The sequence below is a fragment of the Calliphora vicina genome, chromosome 2 (genome assembly GCF_958450345.1).
Source record: "Calliphora vicina chromosome 2, idCalVici1.1, whole genome shotgun sequence".
In the NCBI taxonomy this organism is placed as follows: domain Eukaryota; kingdom Metazoa; phylum Arthropoda; class Insecta; order Diptera; family Calliphoridae; genus Calliphora; species Calliphora vicina.
The window spans coordinates 97,120,765-97,148,627 of record NC_088781.1 but is presented as its reverse complement, the minus strand read 5'-3'; the positions used below and the strand labels follow the sequence as shown (position 1 = coordinate 97,148,627).

General features: G+C 30.1%; 1 protein-coding gene and 1 pseudogene across 1 annotated transcript in view; one reads left to right on the top strand and one right to left on the bottom strand.

Moving 5' to 3' along the window:
* Positions 1-1,613: 1,613 nt before the first annotated feature.
* Positions 1,614-27,863, bottom strand: part of Oatp26F (Organic anion transporting polypeptide 26F) — an 86,937-nt gene continuing 60,687 nt past the window's right edge. The window contains exons 5-7 of the mRNA XM_065501271.1: positions 12,671-13,609; positions 12,416-12,601; positions 1,614-2,474 (exon numbers count right to left, since the gene is read on the bottom strand). Coding sequence (XP_065357343.1) covers positions 2,294-2,474; positions 12,416-12,601; positions 12,671-13,609 — 1,306 coding nt within the window. The 3' untranslated portion in view covers positions 1,614-2,293. The remainder of the gene's footprint in view (positions 2,475-12,415; positions 12,602-12,670; positions 13,610-27,863) is intronic.
* Positions 14,507-18,016, top strand: LOC135952619 (putative nuclease HARBI1; annotated as a pseudogene).

Here is a 27,863-nt window from a genome sequence, read left to right as displayed (position 1 = left end):
ATAAATATTATAATTTTGATCAAAATGTATCTGGTCGGATTGATACATTTTCGGAGCCTTTCATTCAATTAGTTTAAGTTAACTTTAGCAAATTTTACTATGAATAAATTACGAAACGTTCAAACGTCACCAAAGTGATATTTATGTGCAAAGCAAAAACGCACAAAAATTCAAGCGTTGATTTGCCTTTCATAATTTGAAAATTGTGTACACAAAACAAAAACAAATTTTTAAGATGTGTGAAATGTTGTTTTTGCTTTGCACATAAACATCACTTTGGTGACGTGATTTACAAAATTAGGGCCTTAAACTATTAAAAGGTTTTTTCGATTTTCTAAAATTTCGTTCGTCGCATATATTTATAGAAGTGCAGTACCACCCGGGTAAAGTATACTTCTGACATTGTAGTCGACACTAAATATAAAACTAGCTGAAGTTGTTTTTAACTCGGTTAACAAGAGCATCAGCTGTTTTTCGCCAAGCAAAAAGTAAAAATATTTAAGTTAAAAGACATTGGGAAAGATTTTGCAATTATTTAACAGTTATCAATAAAATTAGAACCATAATATCCTAAATATGATATTAATCTTATATTTTCCATTTTTTCACCACAAACTGCTTTTTTCTTTAGATTCCGCGGTTACTTCTATTGTTTACCTTTTTTAATGCTTCACTATGATTATGGGAAATAAAATTGGAAATATTCTTAATCATTTCTACATTATTTTGTTTATATATATACATACGTTTTCCATTTTAAATAAATTCCACTCAAATAGTCTTAAAATTGATTAGTAAATAACAACAATCTTTAACAAAAATATGAATTCAAAGAGCCTACAACCTCTTCGTAAATTTTGTGACAATCATACATTTTTACTGAAACTTTACTAACATGTCTAACTAAATCTGATAAATCGGCAAGAAATCAATCAATTGTAGTAAGGAAATGTAAGAAAAGATAAAATCACGGTTTATTGTTGGTGTTTTGTTTAAGCTTTGATATTTTTACAAATAAAGCTTGAGTGTCTGTAATTCTCAAACACTCTATAGTTTTATTTGTATAATATCTTTAGTTTTTGTAAAGCCTTTTGGGAAAAGGTTTCCTGATGATCTGGCCTAAGCAACCAGTGAAATGCGCATAGGAACTAGCTTATCCCCCAACAATAAATTTCAGTGAATTTATCAAATTAAAAATTGGGAATTTAGCATAAAACAATTTTACTAAAATCTGATACATTTTAGTTTTTCAGGCAATTATTTAATAATAATCGTACTTCAGTATAGATTTTTAATTTAATGACTCAATTTGAAGAAGAAATTCTATTTTGTATTGCATAAAATGCTGGTATCGGTCAAAGCTTCGTTATTTTTAAAATAAGAAAATAAAACTTGAAGTCTATTTCCGAAATTAATTCAAAAAAACTATTTTTATTTTGGTTTATTTTGAAAAGTATAGAAAGTGCCAAAATAGTATCGAGTGTGCCATTGTGCCACTCAAAACGTAATAGTGCCAAAAATGGCACAATTGTGCCACAAATCCCATCACTGATCTAGCTGCTCAAGTAACCATTTTGGTAGTTACTAAGGTAACTGACTCTATATAACCGGTATGTGAATCCAATGCGTTGACTACTTTGTAATCCAAAAGGGCCAATTGAACCCATGTTTAGGATATGCATACTTTAAAATAACTAATCACGTAGCTAGTTATGTAACTAGTTGTCATCCTAAATGATAGGTAATATCACTAGTTCGGGACAGTCTCCTAGAACTGCTGGGTATATAGTTAGTATGTAAGTATAAAATCTAAAACTACACATATTAATTATACACATACAAAACAATATCTATGTATATTTTCTTATGTCTATAAAAGACCTACACATACGTATAAAATACCAAAGGACATACATACATATGATACTATACATTCAAGTACATATGCACTTACGTAGATACTAATGTATCTACATCTATTAAATACAGGCGAATTGAGAATGAAAAAAACAACAAACAAATAAATAAATACATATCATGTGATTATATTACGCATGTGTATGAGATCTTGAGATTTTTCTTATGAATGAAATCAGCTGTACGACAAAAATGTACGTGTTGCACGTGCCACATGCAATATGGTGTCTGTGTATGTATGACCAAACACTTGTTGAATTGTAATGAACGATAAGACATTGGATGTTGGTGGTGGCGGTGAGGTTGATGTACAAAAAAAATTGAGATAGATGTGGATGATGTTAACTGTGTACGTATCCACCAAATCATCAGCTGTTTAACTTGATACCGTCATAACATCTTCATCCACGATACTGATGGCAGCTACTGTTATGTTGCTGTTGGCCTTAACATTCTCGTCATTTGGTACTTCTTTGGGTGGGATGTAAAACCACCAGGCCGCAAAGAAAAACACCACCGAACACAATTTGCCTGTCAAAGCCAGAATCCACATGTATCTGCAAACAAAAATAAACAGTAACAGTATAAAAGGCAGGAAATGTTCAATAAAAGATCATTTAAAATTATGATGTAGTTTTGTTGTGGTATAAATCCTAACATTATTGCTAAATTTATTGTGGAACTTTAATTTTTCAATTCAAATAAAACTGTTTAGGCCTAACCATAATGTGCATATTGAACAAGGCGAATTTATACAAGGTGCAGTCAGTCAAACAACTGATAACTTTTTTTTCGCTTTTTGGTTCTAACAATTGTCAAAACTTGTTTTTATGTTTAAATATCTACATATTCTAAGCCTATTAACAAAATATATGTATATTTTTTACATAAATAAGTAAAGCCCTCACTATTTAATTATCTACACTATATTAAGTTTTAATACTTATTTGTATAAGTTTTCATTTAGGTTTTTTGACATTTGTTAAGACCAATTGTTGTTTTTGTGGAACTGACACCACCTTGTATGAATTCGCCTTGATATTGACCATAAGCAAACTTTTCGTTAAGTTTCATAAACTGTCATTTGCTTAAGCAATGTAGGAAATTGACGGCATATTTCGTACGGAATCAGCTGCTTTTTGAAAATTGGCCTTTTTTAGAAAACCGGTTAACCTCACATTGAAAGGACATTTTTTAAAAGAAAACATAAAATATCCAATAAAGTATACATTGCTTTAAAATGTATAGTAGTCAGGAATGGTTAATAATTAATAACTATAAAGTCCATTATTACAACTTGCGTTATAGTTAATGTTACCTTTAAGGGTACCTTTTTCTATTGATTAAAGTTACCTTAAACTATAACGGCAAGTTTTAATAATGGCCCTAAATATGCAAAAGTCTAAGTTCATTTTATTTTGTAAAAATAACAAAATTATTGTCTCAGTAAAATGGAATTGATTAAATACACTGTCCAACAGCATTTTTGGAACAGAATAGCGACCCTATAATTCTAAAAGGGCATGTTGAGTAGATCGTTTTTGTAGAATAAACTTATAGTCCAGCTATTCTGATTTTTTTTTTACAGTGGGTTAAAGTTTTAATTTTATGATCAAAGCATTATACTAACTGAGAAAAAATGTTGTAAGTAATGTCTAAGAGGATTCTTATTGTCAGAGTTATAAATTTCAGTGGGGGTCACAAAAGTTGTAAATAAAATCGTTTAGCTTTAATTAGCAAAATTACACGCCATCACGGTTCTCACATTTAAAAAAAAAATCGCGAAAAATCCAAATATGATTTGAATAGGCTGAAGTTTAAAATATAAATTGTCCTTAAGGGGATCTACAATAAACATGCGTACTTATGTATGTTATCTCTTTTAGTTCAAGGGTTAAATTTAATTGCTGTTATTTTAAATACTAGAGTTTATGTTATTTATTTTATTTATTTATATTTTATTAACAATATAATTACAAATTATATGCTAATATTAAATGAGCAATGGCATCGTAGGCCTTCAGCTCAACACATATGTAACTTAAATTTAATGTTAGAGGTTGTTAAATTTTGTCAAATAAGTTGCATTTCTTTAGAAATTGATTAATTATTTGGATATTATTTGGAGAAGGATTGGATAGATATAATTTTGGATCTGTATTTTGAAAAATGTGCATTCGTGTGGCACTAAATTTTGGACAATCTAAAAGAAAATGGGATGGATTGGTTAAATTTGCAGTACAATTACAATATTTTTGGACATCGATGTTGAGTAAGTGTCCGTGAGTGATTCTCGTATGGCCAAGTCTTAGTCGGGTAAATTTTACTACTTCTAATCTATTAGTATCTAATGATGTTAGTTCATTTATTGTGTTTCTGCTGCAGTTGATTGTCTTATACCATGTAGAAGTACTGTTAAATATTAGGTTTCTGTCAATTATATTGAAGTGATTAAATATAAATTTGTTTGAATCGTTTAGATCAAAGTTAGAGTGAGTATAAATGGGAGATGTGACTGCGCTTTTGGCTGTTTGATCAGCAAACTCGTTTCCTATTATATTACAATGCCCTGGTAGCCACATGATTAATATATTTGGGTATTTATCTATTAGAATATTTCTAACGTGAGTAACATAAATATTATTATTGAAGATATTCATAATGGATTTAATTGCTGATAGAGAATCTGTACAAATAACAAATTTACCCGATTTAGATTTTAGGTGTAGCATGGCTTCATAAATAGCAATTAGTTCCGCTGTGTATATAGAGGTGTGAGTTGGGAGTAAGAACTTACTTATAACTTTATTTTCAGTAGTGATACTAAAAGATACAGAATTTTGCGTTTTTGATCCGTCTGTGTAAATAAATATATGGGACCTAAGTTTGTTTTTTATTTCGTTAAATAATGATTTAAATTGGAAAGAGCTAGTGTAGTTTCTTGTAAATTTTGACATTGAGATATCAAAAATATCTGAATTCAAGGCCCATGGAGGGTGGTTTATCCTTTTTGGAAAGTCAGCTTTTAGTGATATATTTAATGTATGGCATTTTTGTATTATCTGATAAAGGACTGAAGGAATTCTTGGAATTTTCCTAGCTCTAGATAATTTTAATACTATTTGCCTAAGGGGTGAAAAATTGTCGTATACAATTGTTCTAAAGAGTTTCGTTGTTAAAATATCTCTTTGGGTAATTAATGGTAATATGTTTGCTTCGAACAAAAGGTTTTTTGTATTGGTAGTACGGAAGGCTCCTAAAGCGCTCCGTGTTGCAGAATTTATGATTGTGTCTAATTTTCTTAAATCGGACTTAGGCGCAAGGCCGTAGATGGGTAGTAGGTAATTAATTTTGGTTAATATAATTGTTTTTATGATAGAAATGAGTGTTTTGGAATTGCAATTAAATTTAAGACTTGATAGACATTTTAAAACATTAAGCCTGTTAGTCAAAGATGAACTTAAAAAATTTATGTGATCTTTCCAGTTATAACTCTTGTTTATACAAAGGCCCAATAGTCTTAGTGTAGTAACTTCATTTATATTAAAGTTGCTGGACTGAATAATACACCGACAGTTCTTCTTTTTGCATATATGTAGGTATTTACATTTTGTACGCGATAGTGTGGCTCCAGAGAACTGACACCAGTTATTAATATTGTCAAAAAGACTATTAAGTTGGAGAACTGGATTTTTCTTATTTGATTTAATAATAATATTGAGATCGTCGGCGTATGCAGATAGGCTTATTCCCTTAGTAAAGGAGATTAGGCAGTATAGTCTATTGAATGCTATTAGGAATAGAATAACCGAAATGGGGGATCCCTGAGGGATACCATTCTGTAAGGTGAGTGGTGGAGAGTATTGTTTACCTATTCTTACTGTTATTTTCCTATTGGTCATAAAGTTAAATATATATTTCATAATTTTAGGTCCTACCTCCCATTCGACTAGTTGGTCTAAAACGGAATGAATACCTACTCTATCGAACGCTTTCAAAAAATCAAGTGATATGATTGTGACATGCTTTCGTAGTGATAGGGCATTCGCAATTTGGTAATCTACGTACAGTAGACTATCGATTGTCGATTTCCCCTTTTTGAAGCCAAATTGATGGTTACTTAGTAGTTTGTGTGATGTTACAAACCACCATAACCGGTTGGCTATAATTCTGTCAAGAACTTTAGAAATGCAGGGGTTGAGAGAAATTGGTCTGTAGGAATTGATCATAGACTTGTCGCAACTTGGTTTGAGAATTGGTATTATTATGCTGTTCTTATATTTTTGTGGAATGTAACTTGAAAATATATCATTAAAATGTTTTAAAATTCTTTTTTTTGTTGAAATTGGTAGCATTTTGAGCATTGGGTAGGATATTCTATCCATACCTGGGGTTTTACCACTAAGTCTGCATAAAACAGATTCAAGTTCGATAAGTGTAATGTGTTCCTCTATTCTTGCGGCACCTCGACATGCTATAGCCGCCGGAGGTCCTAATCTGTATCTATCTTTATTTAAACGAAATGTGTTGTCGAAATTGTCATCAGCGGAATTATTAGACCAAAACTTGGCAAATTCGTATGCTATTTTGCTTTTGTCTATTATATTGAATTTAGGATCATCAGTGGAAGTGATACAGTGAATATTGTGGCTCGTTTTATAACCAGTTAATAATCTAATATTACTCCAAATTTTTTTTACTGGTGTTGAATATTTAATAGATGATGTGAAACTTAATAAAGATTTTCTCTTTGATATTTTGATTTCCCTTTTATAAATAGCATTTTCTTTTTTGTATTTCAGGAGGTTCGACTGTGTCATATTTCGCTTAAATAAGTGCCAAGCTTTATTTTTTGTCCTCTTAAGGTTTTCTAAATTGGTGTTCCACCACGGTACTAAATTTTTTATTTTCGGGTTTGACAGCGGAATAGAAGAATTGGCTGATTGAAGGATAATTTTTGTTATGTTAGCACTCTCCTTGTTAACATTAGAACTGATAGGATGTGACATGTCATACTTAAGACAGTTTTCTTTAAATTTTTCCCAATTAGCATCCTTTACTCTGAATTTGCGCCTACACTCATTAGAATTGTCAAGATTTGAAAACAGTGAAATAATAATGGGGAAGTGATCACTGCCACAAAGGTCACTATCAGTTTTCCATACGGTATGTGGGGCCAAATCAGAGGAGCAAAATGATATATCGATATAAGAGTATGTGCCATGTGTGTTTAAATGAGTAGGTGATTTATCATTTAATATAATTAGGTTAGAGTCATTTATGTATTTAAATATGGTATTTCCCCTTCTATTGCTAGATTGAGAACCCCAACTTATATGAGAACCGTTAAAATCACCAGTTATGAGTTCAGTTAAACCTGGGTCGTCAAACATATTCTTTAGGTTACTAATGCTAAAGTTTTGATTAGGAGGTATGTAAGAGTTTGTAAAATTAAATTTTATTTTAGATGTAATAGAAAAACGTAAAGCGTCGAAATCATTAGCTATATTAACCTGACTGTGTTTGAGAGAATTGTGTATCAAAATAGCTACGCCACCAAATCTTGTTGTGGAGGTATTAATATGGTAGAAAGAGAAGTTAATTGGTATTGGAATATTAGGGTAGTTATGAATGTGAGTTTCTTGTAATGATATAATTTTTGGGCTATATCTTTTTATCAAAATCTGTAGCTCACTATAATTGTTCAAATATCCGTTTATATTCCACTGTATAACGTTGAGTGCCATACAAAGGATAAAATAAAAAAAAAAATATTTATATAAATAAGTCGTTCTGTTCTATGTTTTAGGTTTAGTAAAGTAGCTAGTTTTTTTAATATGAATTTATGGTTACATTTGGGAGGAAAGTTAATAGGTATATATATTACATATGATAATTTTATTATGTGATGGTAAAATAGTATATTATTGATAAAATATAACTTAAAAATATTGGTAAACGATAAATGTAAAATTATAATATACATTAATTTAGTTGTATAAAATTGATAATACATAATAAGGTGATTACTCATCCATTTCATCATTAACGTTTACAATAATATCTTTTTTTGGTTTAGTCTTTGGTGTAGATTTTTGAGGTTTGCCAGCAGCTTTATATCTAGCTTGAAGTCTTTTTGAAGTTGTTCTAGGCAGAATTTTTACTTTTGTTTCTTTGTTGGGTAGAGAAATATTGGGTTGGGGCAATAAGTCAGTTTCAAAGTCAGATAGCGAATCATATGTTGTAAGTTTAGTATTAGTTGTTAGTTTTGATGTTGTAGCAGGTTGTATAAACAAACTGGATACTGAATCCTTTGATGTTGGCATCGAGTAATTGAATGGTGTTTTATTGTTGATGTTGGCAACTGAAGAATATAAAGATCCATCATGCTGGTGGCGTTCATTGTAAATTTTTTGGGCAGTTTTGTTGTCTACTTTTTCAATAGTTTTAATAGCTTGTAATTCTTTATGTTTTATAAATACGGGACATTTTTTGTCTTTTGAAGAGTGTTTTGTATTGTGTATTTTGTAATGTATGCAATTCACACAGTTTATTTCGTTTTCGCATTCTTCTTCAGTATCTGTATTGAGATGAAATTCTTTTGCACAGTGGAAGCAGATTTTATTATTTTTGCAAAACTTTGCAATATGTCCAAATTGTTGACAATTGTTGCATTTTGTTGGAAGCGGTATGTATGGGCGAACATTAACTTTTTGGTATCCGATTTTAATATCGTTGGGTAAGGATGACGACGAGAATGTAAGTATAGTAAGTCCGGTTTCAATTGGTTGGTTATTAACAAACTTCATAATTTTCTTAACTTCACAAACATTTTGGTCGGTCAATTCGCTAGTAATTTCCGTCTCTGGTATACCTCTTAAATCGTTTGAGTATATTACTCCTCTCGTTTGGTTTAGTACTTTATACTCAGTTATTTCCACTGTTATTGAGTCGGAGAGTGCAATCAGTGTTGTTAGTTTATTTGCCTGTACGTAATTTTTTGTTTTTATTAAAATATTTCCACTCAATAATTTTTTGCATTCTTCCACTTCACCGTTACAAGTGTAATCAATTGCTTTTTTTAACAAGAACGGAGAGACATTCGTAAGTGTATCATCACTATTGGTTCTCTTCATTATTAAATATATGGGACCAGGTTGAGAGAAATTGAGTGATTTTGTATTATCCCAATTGAGAGTTGGAGATAATTTGTGAGTTGACAAATTGTCCGGTGGTTTTTTCATAATTGTTTTTTGTTTTATGTTCTTAAATAGAACACGTTGATAATGTAAATTATAATTTTTTTGTTTTTTATTTTTACACTTTTTATTTACAAAAAGTTTTATATTTTTTGATAGAAGTTTTTGGCGATGTTGATATAATGTTTTAAATAAATAATCGTTTGAATTTTATCTATTAATTTTTTATTTACTTAGTATTAATATCCACTAGCGAGAAGACGTTTGCTCTGAATTAAGCTACGAGTCGAACTCGAGTTTATGTTATATTTTTCTTAAGTTTCATCAAAATCGGGTCACAAATATATAACATTTCGGTATCATTCCATGAGAAATTCCAGATATTGGAAAATTTTAATTTGACCTTCACGATTTAAGGGTTAACGTTTTCCGATTTAAGTAAAAGTTCAGACTATATGTAAAATTACCCGGACTATAATATTCTGAACATATTTTACTTCAAAATTAATAACAGTAAGGATAAAAAAATAGTTTTTCTCGAAAATCGCAAAATTTAAATAGCAGGTACGGTAAAACTACAGGAGGTATTGTCATACTTTTTTACATTTTTATTCCCTATTATATTGTCAATAAATCTCCATATTATGATCAAAAAATTCTAAAATTTTTTTAACAAAATGTTTAAAAATTTGAAAATGGAGTTTTGAAACTGCCGTTAAAAAAATTATTTTTTTTTGTTCATACCTGCGAATAGGTTAACGGTTTCCTACGAAGACAAAAACTCATATACAAGAAAATATGGATATATTTTAAGTAAAAATGAGCTTTTATTTTAATAACTCTCAAAATATGTTAATTTTGTTCCTACATTGCTTGTTCTAGTGGCCAATTTTTGTCTTTTGTATCTCATTAGAACGACAATTATGTACACATTTCGATTCTTTTAAATTAAATTGCAAAAGTAATTATTTAGTGGCAAAATGTAAAAAAAACTGAAAAATAGCATTTTTCCCTTGTAAATAAGGAAAAAACGCATTTTTCGCACTTTAAGGCCCCGACGCTTAGGGAAGGCGTGTTCGTAGGGGCGTAAAATTTTACATGAGTTATATTCAAGTCCAATAGAAAAAATTGGAGGGTACACTTAACTATTATACTAAAAAAAATCATACTTGTTAAGGGACACTCTACTGACCATACACCAATAAATTTAGAATAGTTAAAGCTCTAGTTCGGAAGAATATTTGTACAAGGTAATCGACATAATGAAGCCATCATAGAAATAGGTTTCGTTTTTGTTCCAAATTTGATTAAATTATCCGTCTTTAAAATTGCAATTTTAAAGATGGATATATGAATTCAATTTAATTTGTTCAATTTTTGTATATATTGTTACGAAATTGTACTTGAATTCAAATATAACGATTTTAAGGGCTGATTTAAAAGTAGCATAATGCTTTTAAATAACAGTGCTGTAATAGCAAACTGTAACATATCTGTGGGCATTATTAAATAAAAGCTTTCAGTTGACCATTGATCGTAAGTTGGCAACGCTGTTTGAATTCGAATATTCAGTTAAAGAACATTGTAGAAAGTACACCACAGATGCCGTATGTATTAGTAAGATCTAGAATATTCGAACTTTGACAGTTAAAGAGCAATCTAGAGTGCAGATGGTAGTGTTATAAATAGTGGCAGAGGTTGCAGTCGTTAGTCGGTTTATCAGAGACGCTTTTCGAATAAACATCAACTGAGTGCCTTAAAGTGTGTTGTGTTTTTCAAGTAAATTCGTCTACATTATAAATTGTGTCTGTATATCTGCGAATTTACAAACGTGTATAAAAAACATTGAGTGACTATTCAATTCTGTTGTTGTTGTACATTTTAAATAAATAAAGAGTTGTTACAATTTTTAAACTACTAAACGGCTGTTATTTGCAATCAAAAGTATCCGGTTTATTTAAAGGAAATAAACCAACGTTTTGAAAAGGTTAAAACGTAACAATATTTTCAACATAAATATGTAAATAAATGCATTATTTTTTCAATTTAATTATTAGAAAATTCATTTAGTTCAAAATCAATTATAAGATGGAAAATCTAAAAAAGCTGGAATTACTATTTTAGTAAAATTGTTTTATGCTAAATTCCCAATTTTTAATTTGATAAATTCACTGAAATTTATTGTTGGGGGATAAGCTAGTTCCTATGCGCATTTCACTGGTTGCTTAGACCAGATCATCAGGAAACCTTTTCCCAAAAGGCTTTACAAAAACTAAAGATATTATACAAATAAGACTATAGAGTGTTTGAGAATTACAGACACTCAAGCTTTATTCGTAAAAGTATCAAAGCTTAAACAAAACACCAACAATAGACCGTGATTTATCTTTTCTTACATTTCCTTACGTCTGACTTTTCTCTAAACACACGAACCTACCCCCACAAGTAAAGTAAGTAGCATAGAATACATTCACAATAAAAATCTATTTCAGTAATTGGGGAAAATTATATAAATTAAAAATATTAAAAAATTGAAAATTCCCAAAATTACAAAAACAGTTGTTCACTATTTAGAGCCATTGAACTTTGTTAACTATATAGAGCGTCCATATAAACTGCTGATACACAGTGGTTTATAAACATTTTATTTCAGAAATAATTTGGTAGCTCGTGAATGATTAAGATATCTTAATGAAATTTCAAATATTCAGTAATAAAGTGTGACTGAGTGGTTTATATTTACATGGAATCGTATTTTAAAATACTCACCAAACATTTAGTTCGTATCCATACATTTAGATAGTACTTGAAAATATCTACAAAAACTACGCTTACACTTGTGGGTTATCCCATTTAGTTTAAAATATCTGTTGTATTTTTTATAAAATTCCAATTTAAATATTAGCAATTTCCATATATTTATCTGTATGAGTATGTATCGTTACCTTAATATAAAAAGGCCCTAACTCGTGATTTTTTAAGTCTAGATTTTTTGGCAAAATATGATACATGACCATTTATCGAAATAAAAGAAAATCTGGTCTCTTAAAAAAACATGAGTTAGGACCTTTCCATATTAAGGTAACGATATGTTTTTGTATTGTATAATGCTTGAATATTTAAAGCGGGCTTAATGATTTGTCAAATTTATTAAAGCAGTAATAAACCTCAATGGGGTTCGAAATGGAATATTCTCTTCTATTAAAAACAAATGAACTTGAGCCTGAATAAACATTATTTCGTATATGTATTAATATCCATAATCTTGGAATTCCAGTTGAAATATTATTGTAACTCACCTGCTCATATTCGAATTTTCATAGACCAGACAAGCTCCAGCTTCCTCATCACATCTCTCTTGCCACAATATACACGTTTCATCAATTAAAGCCCCAAATATCATGGGTGCCGGAATTGTGCCCAGCAAACGAACTTTTATCCATTGTATACCCAAAGCAAAAGAGCGTTGGTCATCGTAAACACATCTGGAAAGCAGAGATCACTTTATTTCATCAGCGATTTTTTATTTAAAATAAAAACAAAAATCAATTTACCTCAATGTGGCTGACAGAGCAGGCATAGTGGCCAAAAACGTAAACAACATCAACATGAAACACAGTGCCACAAAATAAGGAAGATATTGACATGATGATGAGCACATTGTATTGGTAGCATCATACTCATCACCACCAACTATGGTTGTATTAGCAATTATCTGAGAAATACATTCACAATCCTTGTACGATTTACTTTCATTGGTGGAAGACTCAAAAGCACAGCCCGCAAAACAGGGATTATAGTACATGACATTGTTGGTGCCGCATACAGGATCATACAACAATTTGCTGCAAGAACAATTTGTATTACAGTTCGCTTCCAATGTAAATGACGAGGCAACTGTTAGGTCAGTTTTTATTACTCCTCTTTCGTAGGGTGTTGTTACTCCAGCAAATTGAAGATTTGGACAAGACAACAGAAAACAACTGGTGAAGGCAGTGGCTATTGTGGTAACCATAAGACACATCTTTATAATGCCGCTGCAATTAAGATTAAACTTTTTCACAAGATAACCACCCAAAAATGTACCTCCTCCTCCGGCCGGCACTGTTATCAAACCCATAAGCAATGCCGACCATACGGGGGAAATACTAAATTGGTTTTCAATTTGTTTAGGTAGAAAAGCAGCAAATCCAGCTATAATCATGCCTTCCGAAGCTCCAGCCAAATTCAAAAAGACAAATGTTGGATTTTTCAGCAGAGACAGTAAAGCCATGGGTAACTCTCGCAGTTTGGTGAAATTGCTGGTCTGTTCAGCTTTTTTATTAGAATTATAGGCTTCGGATACTTTTTCCTGTTGCAATTTCTCAGAGCCTGGTAATGATCGGGGATAGGCAAAGATTGGTATGGATAGAAAAAAACAAACAAAGGCCGCTACTACGAATCCTATCCACCAAGCTCCAATCCAAACTTTACTGGCACTGGTCAGGCTTAATCTGTAAAGAAAATTTAGATGAGTTTATTTGGATAAATTGTTAATAAATAATATTGTAGATAATAATTAAAAATTATTAAAAATTACACGAAAAACTACTCTTTCCAAATTCACCACAATTTTAGAAAAAAATATCTATTTAATGCTGCACAATGGGGCAGAATCAAAATTTTTTGGAAATAAATCTGGCATTTCTAATCGGATCATCCGATCGGGATTAAATTTGACATGGGCGTAGTAAAGGATTATTCGAGTTTAAGTTATTAAAATGGGTCCTACAATTGTCATTCTAAATAACCTTGTCAAAAGGTCAAAGAGAATCCCGCAACTCCTAAAAATTTGAGCAAAAATCCCAAAAATAACATTTTTTACAATTTCGACAATGGGGTCCACATTTCCTTCTGGGCTGGGATCCCAGCTTTGGGATTTTAGAACATGTGGCCCAAAATTGAAGATTTGATAAAAAAGTAGGTCATATTCCGAAGGGCGTAGGAGTGACATACTCGAAAAATATACCATGATTTTTATACATAAATTTTCTTCGTAAAGATACCTTACAGATAAATATAAAATTGTTATATGTTCTTAAAGAAAGTTTATTTTTAATAAAAAAAGAGTTAAGTATCCTTTTCGCCCAAAAAACAGCCAAAATCAACTATTTTTTGAATATTTAAATTTAAAATCGTTTATTTTTGGATCCATAATTGCTCTGAAATGTTTTGTAATTTAGTTGTCTAACCAACAAAAAAAAAATTCGAGTCCATTCGGTCCAAAAGTCCGATCTATATTTTTAAATAGCACACGCAAGTATTTTTTCAACACCTAGTCGAGCGCTTTCCAAAAATATAAAAAAACTTTGAAATCGGATGGGAAACAAAAAAATTGCACGTGTTTAAAAATGTTACATGTCGAAGGTACTTTGAATAACTTAAACTCGAATACTCCTTGGCTACGCCCATGTCAAGTATAATCCCGATCGGATGAGCCGTTTAGAAATGCCAGATTTATTTCCAAAAAATTTTGATGCTGCCCCACTGTGTGCTGTTATATTAATAAAATCAGCTGATACATATCTATATATTCTTTCAGTTTTTAAAGCGATCAAACTATTTATCAGAACACATCTATTAAGGAGTGAGATCGAAAAATTCTTAACATACATATATGTTTATAAAAAAGAAACCACTAAACTTACAGCTTTAATTTTTTTTTTATTTGATTGAAATTATTATTACAATTTACAAAAAAAATTATTTTTATAGTTTTAATCACTAGTGATGAAATTTTGAACCTTTTTCGGAAACCCTTCCATTAACGTTTTTATAGTGCTTTCTGTCACTTTGCTCGAACATGTAGTCCATCTCCGTTTAAAATCTACCACACTTTTGGACACCTTTTTTGTACTCTTCAATTCTCTTTTAACAAGAGCCCAATATCTCTCCACTGGCCTTAGCTCCGGGCAGTTTGGAGGATTTGCCTCTCTTGGTACAAATACCACATTATTGTTCTTGTACCACTCAAGGGCTTGTTTGCCATAGTGACAGGATGCCAAGTCAGGCCAAAAATAAGTGGACACATTATGAAGTCTTATGAATGGAAGCAGCCTTTTTTGTAAACATTCCTTGATGTAAATTTCGGTATTTATAGAGCCCGTTGTATCAAATGAGTGGCTTCTTTTGCCGCAACTGCATATTGCTTGCCATACCAAGAACTTTCTGGGAAATTTTGTCTGCTTTTGGGTCCTAAACTTTTCTTCAACATTCCCTCGAGCATCAGCAACATAAAATTTTTGACCTGGAAGTTGCGAAAAATCTGCCAGAACATACGTTTCGTCATCCATTATGCAGCAAGAATATTTTTTTATAAAACTTGACTTCAATTTCCGTGCTCTGTTTTTGGCCTCTAAATTTTTAGTAGCGTTCCTGTCAGGAACTTTTTGAGCCTTGTATGTTTTTAAACCTGCATTAGCTTTAACTTTTCGTACCAAATAGTCCGAGCACTGAGCTAACCGGGCTGCTTTCCTACCGGATGTGTTGGGAGCTCTTTTGAAAATGCGTTCTATTTTTTTGGCTTTAGAAACATCATGTGGACCATTCCTTCTACCTGAACCAGGTTTTCTATCAACTGACAAGTTCTCCCGGTACTGTTTAATAACATTGGAAACAGTTTGACGGCAGACCTTTGTATGCTTGGCCAACTTTTTGTAAGACCAAGTTGGGTTTTGTTGAAAATATTTAATAATTTCAGTACGCACTTTTTTCTGGTCACTCATTTTAATCAGATTAACAAAAAAATTAATATAATTGACATTACACATAATAACTGACATGTTTTTCAAAGGTAACTTGATCAAAAAAAAATTCAAATAATACTTGGGTTAAAAAATGTAATGAAAAACGTGTGTTAAGAATTTTTCGATCTCACTCCTTATATAAAACGTTAATGCCTAATTTTCACACACCCTTCGCATTAAATCAGACTGTATTTCGGTTAAAACGCGTCGAATATTTGTCTGAGTGCTCGATCGTTTCTGGTTTATTTGCATAGATCTGGGTTTTAACATTTCAGTTGCTAACAGTTGGCTTTACGTCTAATTTTGTTAAGGGCCCTACATCAAAATTTTGCATCTTATGACGTTTTACCGGATGGTTATTAAGCAATAACGTATATATCTGCAGAACAGTTCATTCATACAACTCTAAATCCAAAAGTTATTTACAATCACTATACCACAACACATCTGAAATATTTGTCGCAGTTCCACATTAGTATATGGGGGATTTCATGTCAAGTGAACCAACATTTGAAATCGATGTATTCCGATCGGGATGATACATTTTGCTAAAAACAATAGGTAATAAGTTACATGGATGAGAAAAAACACCTGTTTGGCCAATATGTCAAATTTTGACAACAGTCAGAGAGTTATTGATCGATCTTGTTGAAAAATTGTGTCTGAATTACTATTCAATAGGACTAACCTCAAAAGACATTCAGCCCAATTCTAAATATTCCCAAGGAATTAAGTTCCCTGGGAATTAATATTTCCCAAGAATAAATTCCTCATATTCTAAACAGTTTGGAAAGGGAATAATAAGGGAGAGAGAATTCGAATTTTCAAAATCAGTTGTTTTTCGTCAACTGTCTTGTTTTGTGTAAAATTTTGAAAATAAAAAAATTACAAAAAAAAAGAAAAAATGTATCGCTTTTGTGATTAACGTTGCTGAAAATAGAAAATGCTGAAGTACAGAAGATGTATATGAAGAAGCAAAGGATAGAAAGGAGAGAGCTACGGGATGCCAGCAACCCACTTGATTTGCCACATACTTTGTAAGTACACGAGGATATTAATTTATTACATTTTTATTAAAATTGTTCATTCTAAAGGTTTGAGAAATATTATAGAGTAAATAAACCGGCCTTCAAATATCTTTTGGATGTATTAACGACCAACATTCAGTCAAAACGTAAGTCGTTTGCAGTTTCCCCGAAGGTGGGTATCAAACGGGTATAGGGAAGGATTGTGATGTATCTGTGGCCCAGGGAAGTCTTAGCAAAGTTCTGGCAGATGTTATAAATGTTTTTGAAGAACATTTATGCCCAAGATGAATAACTTTCTGCAGAACAGAAGAAAAACGGAAAACTGCGATTTCTCTATATATTAAGCATGGCATTCCCAGCGTAATAGGATCCATCGATGGGACACATGTCCGCTTAATAGCTCCTTCTAATAACAAACACTTATACTACAACAGAAAGTTTGAATTAGATAATGGTAAGTTTAAGTTCTATTTAATGACGAATACCTGATTTTTAAACAATAAATGTTTTTTACAGGTTTGTGATCATGAGTTGCGGATTCTGTATGTTTGCGGATTCTGTATGTATTTTATTTGGAATTCAAGCGAGTTGCGAGCTTATCTTGAGCAAGAATACCTTAGAATTGGCAGCAATTATTGGCTTCTTGGTAAAGTTTTTAATTACATCAGACTGCATTCATAAATTAATAAAGCATTACTATTTAGGAGACGCAGGATATTCTCTGGAACCGTGGCTTCTGACCCCTCATAGATGTCCTCAGGACGGGTCCGTGGAGATAAAATTCAATGAAGCTCACTCCAAATGCCACAATGTGATTGAACGCCTCAATGGGGTCTTAAAAAATAGATGGAGGTGCATTCTTGGTGCTAGAGAGCTGCACTACGTTCCAGAAAGGGCAGCTAAAATAACAAATGTTTGTTGCGCATTGCATAATATATACATTAATTTCAAATGCAATAATAATGTAAGAGATCTTGAAAATTTAGATAACCTTAGCGTTCAAGATAGCGATGTGTTACCCTTGGCTTCACCTCAATATTTGTTTGTTGCCCAAAATATTAGAAATAATATCGGGAATAATCTCTAATAAATGTCTATTGTAAATAAACCACAAATGTGTAGTATATATTTCTGTATATTTGTATATTTTATTATAAATAAATTAAATCCTTTCAAAACAAAGCAAAAATTACTTAAAGCTTAAAAAAACAAAACAATTGTTTACATACATACATACACACAGCTTCAGAAGTGAGTATACACCAGTGAATTTTTTGATTTTTTTAAGATCATAAAAATCATTATATTCCGACTTAAATAATATATATTATTCAACTCAATTTCCAACAAACCGAAACTTTTAAATTTGAATTGATGGATAGATTTTAGGATTTTCATTATTTTAAAAGAAATCAAATAATTTTTGGTGTTTACTCACTTTTGAGGCTCACTGTATATATATAGAGCTTATTTATTTCGAACTAAAAATAAAAATTTCAAGTCCGTTTCCAATGTAAATCCAAGATTAGTGTTTATAAGGCTATTCATTTAAAAATAATGGAAAATTACACTCTGATTTTTTTACACTTTTACACAACAAACACATGAAAAAAATTCTACAAAAATCAGAATATAATTTTCCATTTGTTTTTTAAATGAATACGATTTATTTTTTTACAAAAATAAGCAAAAATTACAAAACTAAAACAAAGAATACATACATATTATGTATGTATTCCTGAACAAGACCACATCGTTTTGTTTGATTTTTTTGTGGTGTTTCTGCGACACTGTCTTGAATACTCTCCAATACCACAGCGTCTTCAGCTAATAATTCCTGCAGTGCATGCGAAACGCTCTCTGTATTTTGTTTTTTGTTAGACGATGTTCCTAATCCGAATTTATAGGCCATACCTTCCACAAACTCCTTCATACCAATTAAATTGTAAATGGCTTCTTCTTATGTAGACAGCTTTTGCTCTATATTTGGGCCACCGCCAGTTGTTCTATAATTTTTTAAATTTTATATACTTTTTTTGGTAGCACCAAACCTGAAAAATTTTCACTTTTGTTATAAGTATGTATTATAAAGAACTAGTTTTGTTTGGCCCTGATACGTTCAATTCCGCCTCCAAATTCAGCCACACTCTGTTGAGCTCTTCTTTGCTTCCTTTGAACCACCCGCGTGCAATTTCTGGATATAATTGCAAGGTACTTAAAAGAATTTCCATTAGCTTTCAATTTGTGTTTTTCGACCTGTAAGTAATGACAAATAATGATTTTTAACACATTTTTAAAAAAAAATATTTAATACTTACTTTTGTGCTTGGAGTAATTTTTCTCAAATTTTGTCATTACATTCTCCCTTTTTTGACATTTGTAAACCTATGATATAAAAAATACAAGGTAGTTTCATTTTCTCTTTATGTCAACCTAATTAAGCATTTGACAATAAAGGGGGTTTGAAGTTTATGTCTAAAACAAAGCTACCATATTCATTAAACTTAATCCGATTTTTGCCTTTATTGAAGTATATTTAAAAATATTTTATTCAAAATATTATTGTGCGTTTATCCAATGCATTGAGCAGCAACACAATTCTGGCCAAGGTTTTCAATTCCTGAGTATCGTTAATAAAGGATTTAGTTTATGCTTGATTGTGGTTATATCTGCAACTAAATCACAAAGCAGTTTGCCGGCACAAACCTCTTGCACCTCTACGAATAAGACAACAATTTTACGAATGTACAACCGTTGGTGTAATCTCTTAATGATATTTGAGAGACAATTTCATTGGGACAACTCTCCGATACTTGGTATCTTGATACAGTGGAATATTTGACGATATTCCACTATATCATTCAACAGCTGGCTCTGTTGTGGTTATATCTTCTTATCCGCCACCAAAGATTCTAAAATAAACTGCAAAGTCTCCGGCAATGCAATGGAATTGTCCCTTTACGAAGCGCTTTATCTCAATAAACTCCCACACCCTTGCACACTATCAGCTTGTTCACGCTCTATAGTTTTCAATATAAACTCCAGGAACTTGCCATAATCACGAACATCCCGAGCAATAAATGAAAAACGGCATAATTGGTAACACGTTCTTTATAGCGTCTCTCGTCCAGCAAAGGTGGTATGAAGACAAAGCCTATATTGCGTTTCAACCATAAGATAGATAAGCGAAACACACTAAAAGTCCACTCCAATTGATTAGCATCATGACTATTGAGCAAACATAATAATCTATCCAGGACACGTTGAAAATAGGGATAAAGTCTTCTCTCAAATCTATAGCCAACACAGAAAGTAGTTCCAATAAAGACTGCAGTAACACGTTTGTAGCACAGGCTAGTTTTATAAAAGAAAGTCGACCACAAAATCCTTTAGATCCAAGAATTGAGGCAACGTTAGAATTTCTCTGATAAATTTAAAAACATCCATTTTTTAAAGTCTGATTGAAAAAGGTATCACTATCTTCGGGCAGCTCTTAATTGTCATGGCCTATGTGATATAAAGGCACACGTCTTAGATTAATCCGATTTTCATCTATTTTAAATATAAATTTCAGTATTGTGAACTGTTACATACTACACATATTTCATTGAAAATTTCTCGGAGTATTGTAACATTTTTCTAAATGTGGCAACGCTTCACTGAATATTTACAAATAAAATAAACTTCAAAAATCCCCTTTCTTGTCAAAAAAATATAAATGAAACTACCTTGTAATTTTTTTATATCATGGTAATACCTACTTTTTTCCCGGGGAAGAGTTTCCCATTTTGAAATTCATTTAGAAAAAGGGAAACGAGAAAAATTTCCCGGGGAGATTTTGTTTAGAATAGGGGAATAGGGAAAAAAACTCTCAGGGAATTGTTATTTAGAATTGGTTGGTTCTCTTGACATGAAATCTCCCATATATATTATGGATCCTCATAAGATTCCGTTGAAAACCCGATAAGGCCCAAAGAAAAGGAGCTAGCTGGCTTTCCACAAAAACTCTCTGTTGATATTAAAAATGGGCAATATTGGCCCATGATATCACCTCGGAATAGTATTAGCTATTTCGTCAAAATCATAAATACTTAAGAAATAATTAACAGTTTCATAGATTTTTAAAATAATAATGTTTTTGCCATATACATGCTTTTTTATTTATTAATGAAGTTGTAATTATTTAAGGATATTAGAAAATGTTTATATTTAAACATCCATGAGTAAAATACAAAAACTATTTCTTATTGGAATTTTTGTTCTTCATTTAATATGTATTTTGCTAATATTGCTACTTTGAAACAAAACACGAAACTCCAAATAAAATGTGCAACCTCTAAACGTTATCCGATGGAGAATCAATTTAAACCTTGAGAAAATCGAAAAAGTCAAATAAATGTACCACCCTAATGAGCACAGTGTCATCATTTCTAGCTCACAAACAGTGTTGCCATAATTTTTTTGAAGAAAACTTTTTATTTCTAAAAAAAAAACTTTTTTTTCAACAAAAAAACTTTTTTAACTACATACATACATACTAAAATTACAAAACCCAATTCGTACATATAATCAGACTGAGATAATTTATCTGAATTTATTGGTAAAGACACTTCAGCTCCTAAATAAATCAATTAAACCGTTTAGTAAATGAATTTGGGAACATAATTTTGAAATAAACGGTTCAACTTATTGATATCATAAATTTACAATTTTCCAAAAAACTTTTTTTTTAAAAAATAAAACTTTTTGCACCTCAAAAACCTTGCAAAAAAAGGGAAAACTTGACATATGGTAACGCTGCTCACAAATCAAAAGATATAATTTTAAATACTCATTCATATGAATCGCATTACTTTGGTTACCAAAACAAATAAAGAAAGAAATAAATATTCGTAAATTAAGTACGTAAGGGATGATCATCACGCTCGCAAGGATAATGGTTTCAATATTGTTTCATTTTGTTATTGCTCCTCTGTATTGTTTTACTTTTTAAACTCTGTCAACACGTAATGTGTTACGTATTTAGTTGTCAGTGTTAAAACAGGAACAAAAGTTTGTTTTATTACTCCCCAGACACTTTATTCTCTGTTCGTTAAGTTGGAACAACTTGGGCGAAAGTGATTTACTACTGACTTAACGCGGTTTACATAAAAAAAATATAAGTATTTATGGTTGCTTATTGTTCATTTTTATCAAACTTTTTGTTGCACCCCAACTCCTTAGCATGGCAGGTGTACGTACGTACTACGATTTCAATTTGTATGTAATAAATTGGATAAAAATTACCCATATTATACCCTACACCACTGTAAATAGGGAGCATATTCTGTTCCAAAAGTAAAGTTTTTTCTAAAATACTCGTATATTGTCATTAAAGGTATTTATAGACGGCATTACTGACTGAGTATACTCAGTAACAGAAAAAAGAAATTCATAATTGGAATGAATTTTTTAATAAATATTATTAATCGAACTTGACTTTTTTTTCCCAAACTTTTTTCATTCAGAATAAGAACATGTTCATAAATATTATAAAATTGTTCATGACGGATATTTTTGCTTTTTTTGCATAAATTTAATAATATTTTATAATAAATTGCATTATAATTGCATTATCTAATGAATTAATTCAAAACTATTTGCATAATAGCCATATATTGCCTAATATTTTAAGATGAATCAACAATATCTGAAAATTAAAAATATCATTAAACATAATAAAATATAAATAAATCAATATATCATTATTAGGGGGCGGATTTTCATGCATTTATTATTGGAAAATATGCGCCTAAAATATGCTTCAAAAAAATCAAAATATGACCTAAAAATTTAAAAAATATGCACTTATATTTTTGTGCAGAAACATAAAATAATTAAGTATGGAATTCGAAATGTCCAAAAAATACACAACACTGTTGCCAGCAGTTAGAACTCTTTAAATTATACCAGGAATTAAAAAATTAAAGTTATAAAACTATTTTTAAAACAATTTTTCTTCTGAAATAACGATGGACGATATATTAATTGTAATATCTTGGTATGAATACTTGTTTAAAGCCATAATCTTTAGAGCTTCTCTATTGTGACTTTCCGTTTAAAATCATCAATATTTTGATCGTGCTGTAAAGTAGCATCCAACCTTAATTTTTATCTCGTAATAAACCAGCTATTAAGCAATTAGTAAATGTATCCCTTATAGACGGAAATAATATCTGATCACTTGGCTGACTCCAATTTATATATTTTGGGTCATTTGACGTGCTATTTGTAATGCAGAGAGAAGTCAATTGGTTACTTTTTACATCCCATGGAATCTAGCATAAAGACAATTGTCACTTAAGTGTCTCTATGTAATCTATAGTGTGGGGACTTTAAATGTTAATTGTGTAGTGCATTTGTCTCTAAGTTATCCAAAATCACTAGTTTACGACAGTCTCGTAGAAATGACTGTCAGGAGCTGTAACTGTGTATGTGAAGCTACAAAATCTTTCGATAACGAAATCTCTTATAAATCGAATTTGCAATAAATACAAATATGAATGTTTTTCGATACATTTAATGAATTTTTGATACTTAAAAAAACTAAACCTTTCTGAAGAAACATTTTTTGAAATGATAATTTTCAATTACTGATAGAGAAATGAAGAACATAATGCCAGTTTCTCGATGTCGAAAGAAGTTAGTCGATAACATTTACTGCTATTTCTATAACAAAATTTTTTGTCGAAACAATGTATTGCCCATTAATGACAAAAAAATATATTTTTATTAAAAATTGGCATAATATGCATATAAATATGCATTTTGAAGTAAAATATAACAAAATATGCATTATCAATAAAATATGCAAAAATATGCACTAACAAATCGATGCCATTTTGCAGCAAAATGTGCGATTCGGATAGATAATTAGTCTACATTGTATTTGGACGTTCGAGAAAAAACATGCATTTGCATATAAATCCGCCCCCTAATCATTATTAATAAATATATCATTTTGTAGCTGAAAATCATAAAAATAAATAAAAAATTTCCAAGGAAAATTTCAAACATTTTTCAACAACACAGAAAAAAGTTTCAACATAAATATTATGATTCGAATTCATTGATTTCAATTCATAACATTTATAAATAATTTCTTAAATAGAATGATTTTTTTAATATTATATGTTTTGAAATAAAATCTAGAAGGCTTGAAAAATATAATTTCAATTTCATTTTTATTTTTATGTTGTTCAAAAATGTTTGAAATTTTTCATGGAAAATTTTTATTTTTTTTATGATTTTCAGCTACAAAATGATATAAAAAGCGCGAAAATGATTAAAGTGATTTAAGAGGATGAAATGCTTTTAAATTTATGAATGTTTTATTATGTTTAATGATAATTTTTAAGTTTCAGATATTCTCCTTTTTATCTTAAAATATTGGCCAATATATGGCTATTATGCAAATATTCTTGCACTAATTCATTATATAATACAATTATAATGCAATTTATTAAAAAAATTAAGAAAAAAATGTCCGTCATGTAAAATTTTATAATATTTATGAACATGTTCTTATTTTGAATGAAATAAGTTTGGGAAAAAAAGTCAAGTTCGATTAATAATATTTATTACAAAATTCATTCCAATTATGAATTTCTTTTTTCTGTGAACATACAAATATAAATGAAATTGAAATTATATTTTTCAAGCCTTCTAGATTTAATTTGAAAACACAAAATATGAACAAAATCTTAATATTTAAGAAATTATTTATAAATGTTATGAATTGAAATCAAATCATAATATTTATGTTGAAACTTTTTTCTGTGTATTAACACTTTTCAAATTTAAAATATTATTGAAATCATTCGGTATTTCAAAAAATCGTTTCGAATTATTTCTTAGTTGATTGATATTTTTCTGCAAACTTTATTTTTATTTTATATTTTCTTGACATTTTTGTTTGTCTTATTTGTATTTATAAATACATACCCGATACATATGAAAATAAAAAGTTTTTGAATTGTTTTAAACAAATTTTAAATACCGACCGTAAATCAAAAAAATCATTTGTATATTTTGAAAATCTAATACAAATTTTGTTTAGTTGATGAAATTGTATTATGATACTTGATTTTTTGACAAATATTAATACTCAGTATTGCCGTCTATAAATACCTTTAGTTATACCACATTTTTACCAAATTAATTATGTACTCGTATACACATATAACTTTAACATTCTTTTTATTTGTATTCCTTCCGCATATCTTAAGAATGCGTATCACGTTCTCGCAGTGTTTTATTTTGATAAAATATATGTTTGTTCCATGAGATTAGCTGCATTTGAGTCATGTATGATGCGAACATGTCTTGTACAAGATGTAAATACTCGTACGTACGAGCAAATGTAACTTATAAATATTTACAAGTGTCATGAGAGCAAAGGTATTTCAAATACGATGATTTGATTTATGACAACTTTCGCACCACATTCATAACCAGAGTGTTTCTTCAATCTGTTTCTTTATGAATTGTGAAAATATTTGTTTACAAATTCTGATTTAAGACATATATTCACAGTTTTTAGAGTGTATTTCATGTTATAAAATAAATTGATACGAATTAAAATATATTTATAGGAAAACATTAAAATTGTCGATATATAATAAAGGCTGGTACAATAATTGATTTTTATATATTAGATTTAGAAAGGATCGAATTAATTTTTACGAACTTTAAGAAATCTTAAATTACTTAATCTTTCTCAATTATCCGTAAACTCTTGCTTCTTATTAAGATTACAGATAAACTGTGGGGTAAAAAAAAATGTATTATGCTGGGGACCCTATTAAAAATTGGACACCATTTTTATGTTTCAAAAAACTCTGTAATAATATCTTTAACGAAATAATATCACTTTTTGGATTTCTCATTTCCAAATTTACCACAGTTATTATGTATTGCAAATGTTTATCAAATCAAATTTGACTCGAGATCCTTTCAGGTCCAAAAAAGGAGTCTTAAAAATAAATACACTGTCTCAAACAAATGTCCGTACCCCACACAGCTGAAAATATATTTGATTATATTTCGAAAAATACTTATCCAATTCGAATAAAGTAAAGGTTTTTTAAAAGTCCAATAAGTGATTATTAAAATTGCCAACTAAATTTATTTTTAACAAACAAATTAAAAGTAGTTCAAAATATTAACTCAAAAAATTGTCCGTACCCTATAAATAAATTTACATATGTATTTATAAAATGCAAATTATGATTATGTATGATGTCCTTAATATTGAATGTGGTGTCCTTTAGCAGTAATTACGTCTCTTAAGTGATTTTTCATCGATAAAGCCAGTTTTCTGTAGTTTCTTCACCAATATTCCACCATTCTTGAACGATGAAATCTTTCAGCATTTTCTTATTAGTTATTTTATGCTGGCGAATTCTTTTCTCCAAAATAACTCATAGTTCTATGGGGTTTAAATCTGGGCTCTGGAATGGTTGTGCGAGAGGAGTCATTCTCGCACAACCATAGAAGTGTGCTTTCGGTCATTGTAGTGCAAGAACTGATAGTCGTCTTGTATTCCCAAATTATTGGCGCTAGCTTTAAAATTTACAAATAACTAAATTTGTCCATCGTTCTTTCCCCAAACATGAGATTCCCACCTCCAGTTGTTATATCACCGAGCAACTAATTATGAAGGATTATTTGTCATATTTTTCAAAACAGAATTCCATGAACTTTTTAATTGTCAAAAGTTATATATATTTTTGTTAGGTAGGGAAAAAATTTTTAAATTTGTAATCAGGAATCCCGCAATTCCCAAAAAAAAGTCTTGAAAAATCCAAAAAACGGGATTTTGTAATTTTTTGTCTATATTATCCACAATAGGGGTGTGGAGATCGAAACGCTTTTACAAAATAATTAAGAACATATTGGACCATCTAAAATGGATTACTATATTTTAATACCGACTATGCGATTTAAGAATTTTTGCCATAAATTTGAATTTTATATAAAAAATAGGCGTATTTTGGATGGACCTGGTTCCCTCGGTATAGAATTTTTTTTTTCATTTATGATATTTGGTGTAAAGTTAGTTTTTCAAAAAGTATAAACTTGTTAATACTTTATCCCAAAAAACTAGCGAAAAATTAAATTTCTTCTATTTTTCAAATTCATACGCATATAACTTTGGACTCAGTAATGGTTTTTAAACAAATCTTTTTTTATTTGACATACACGTTTATTTCTAGTTTAATAAAAGAAAAATAGCTGTTATTAAAAAACTGGAGTAGGATGGGTAAAAATGTTGAAAATTTTATTTTGAAATTCGAATATCTCCTAAGCTATAAGAGTTAATTGATAGCTAAGACAAGGTTTTTTGAAAAAATAGTATTGTATTAAATATTTAACATACCGAGGTGTCCTACTTTGACTGACATAAAGGCTTCATCCAGCTGCATTATATGTCAAACCTCATCAAACTACTTAAACCAATTCCCGAAAAAATCATTAGATAATAATGAATTTGAATTATCACCGCTACTTACAAGAATACGATTCATAAAACACATACTAAAAATTATGATTTGGATTTGGACCTACAGGATCAATAAGAAACAACGACACCAATAAGGAGTTAAGAAGTTTAAAAAAGAAGCATGTTCAGGACGAATTTCATAAATATGAGTTGATTACACTGCGGAACAGAGATTTTGGTGCCCGAGATTTGAACTATGTTTTGTACAAGCTGATGAACCCTCATTACTATGTTATACTTGTTTTTTTCCAGTCAGCTCGCGTTTTCGAAATATCGCGGTTTTTATATTTTCATTGAATACCCTATTTTTTGATGTTTTTCTTAAAAATGTTGGGTAATTTTTTTAGCATGAGGCTGGTCTACGTAAACATATGCTTCTTTTGACTATAAT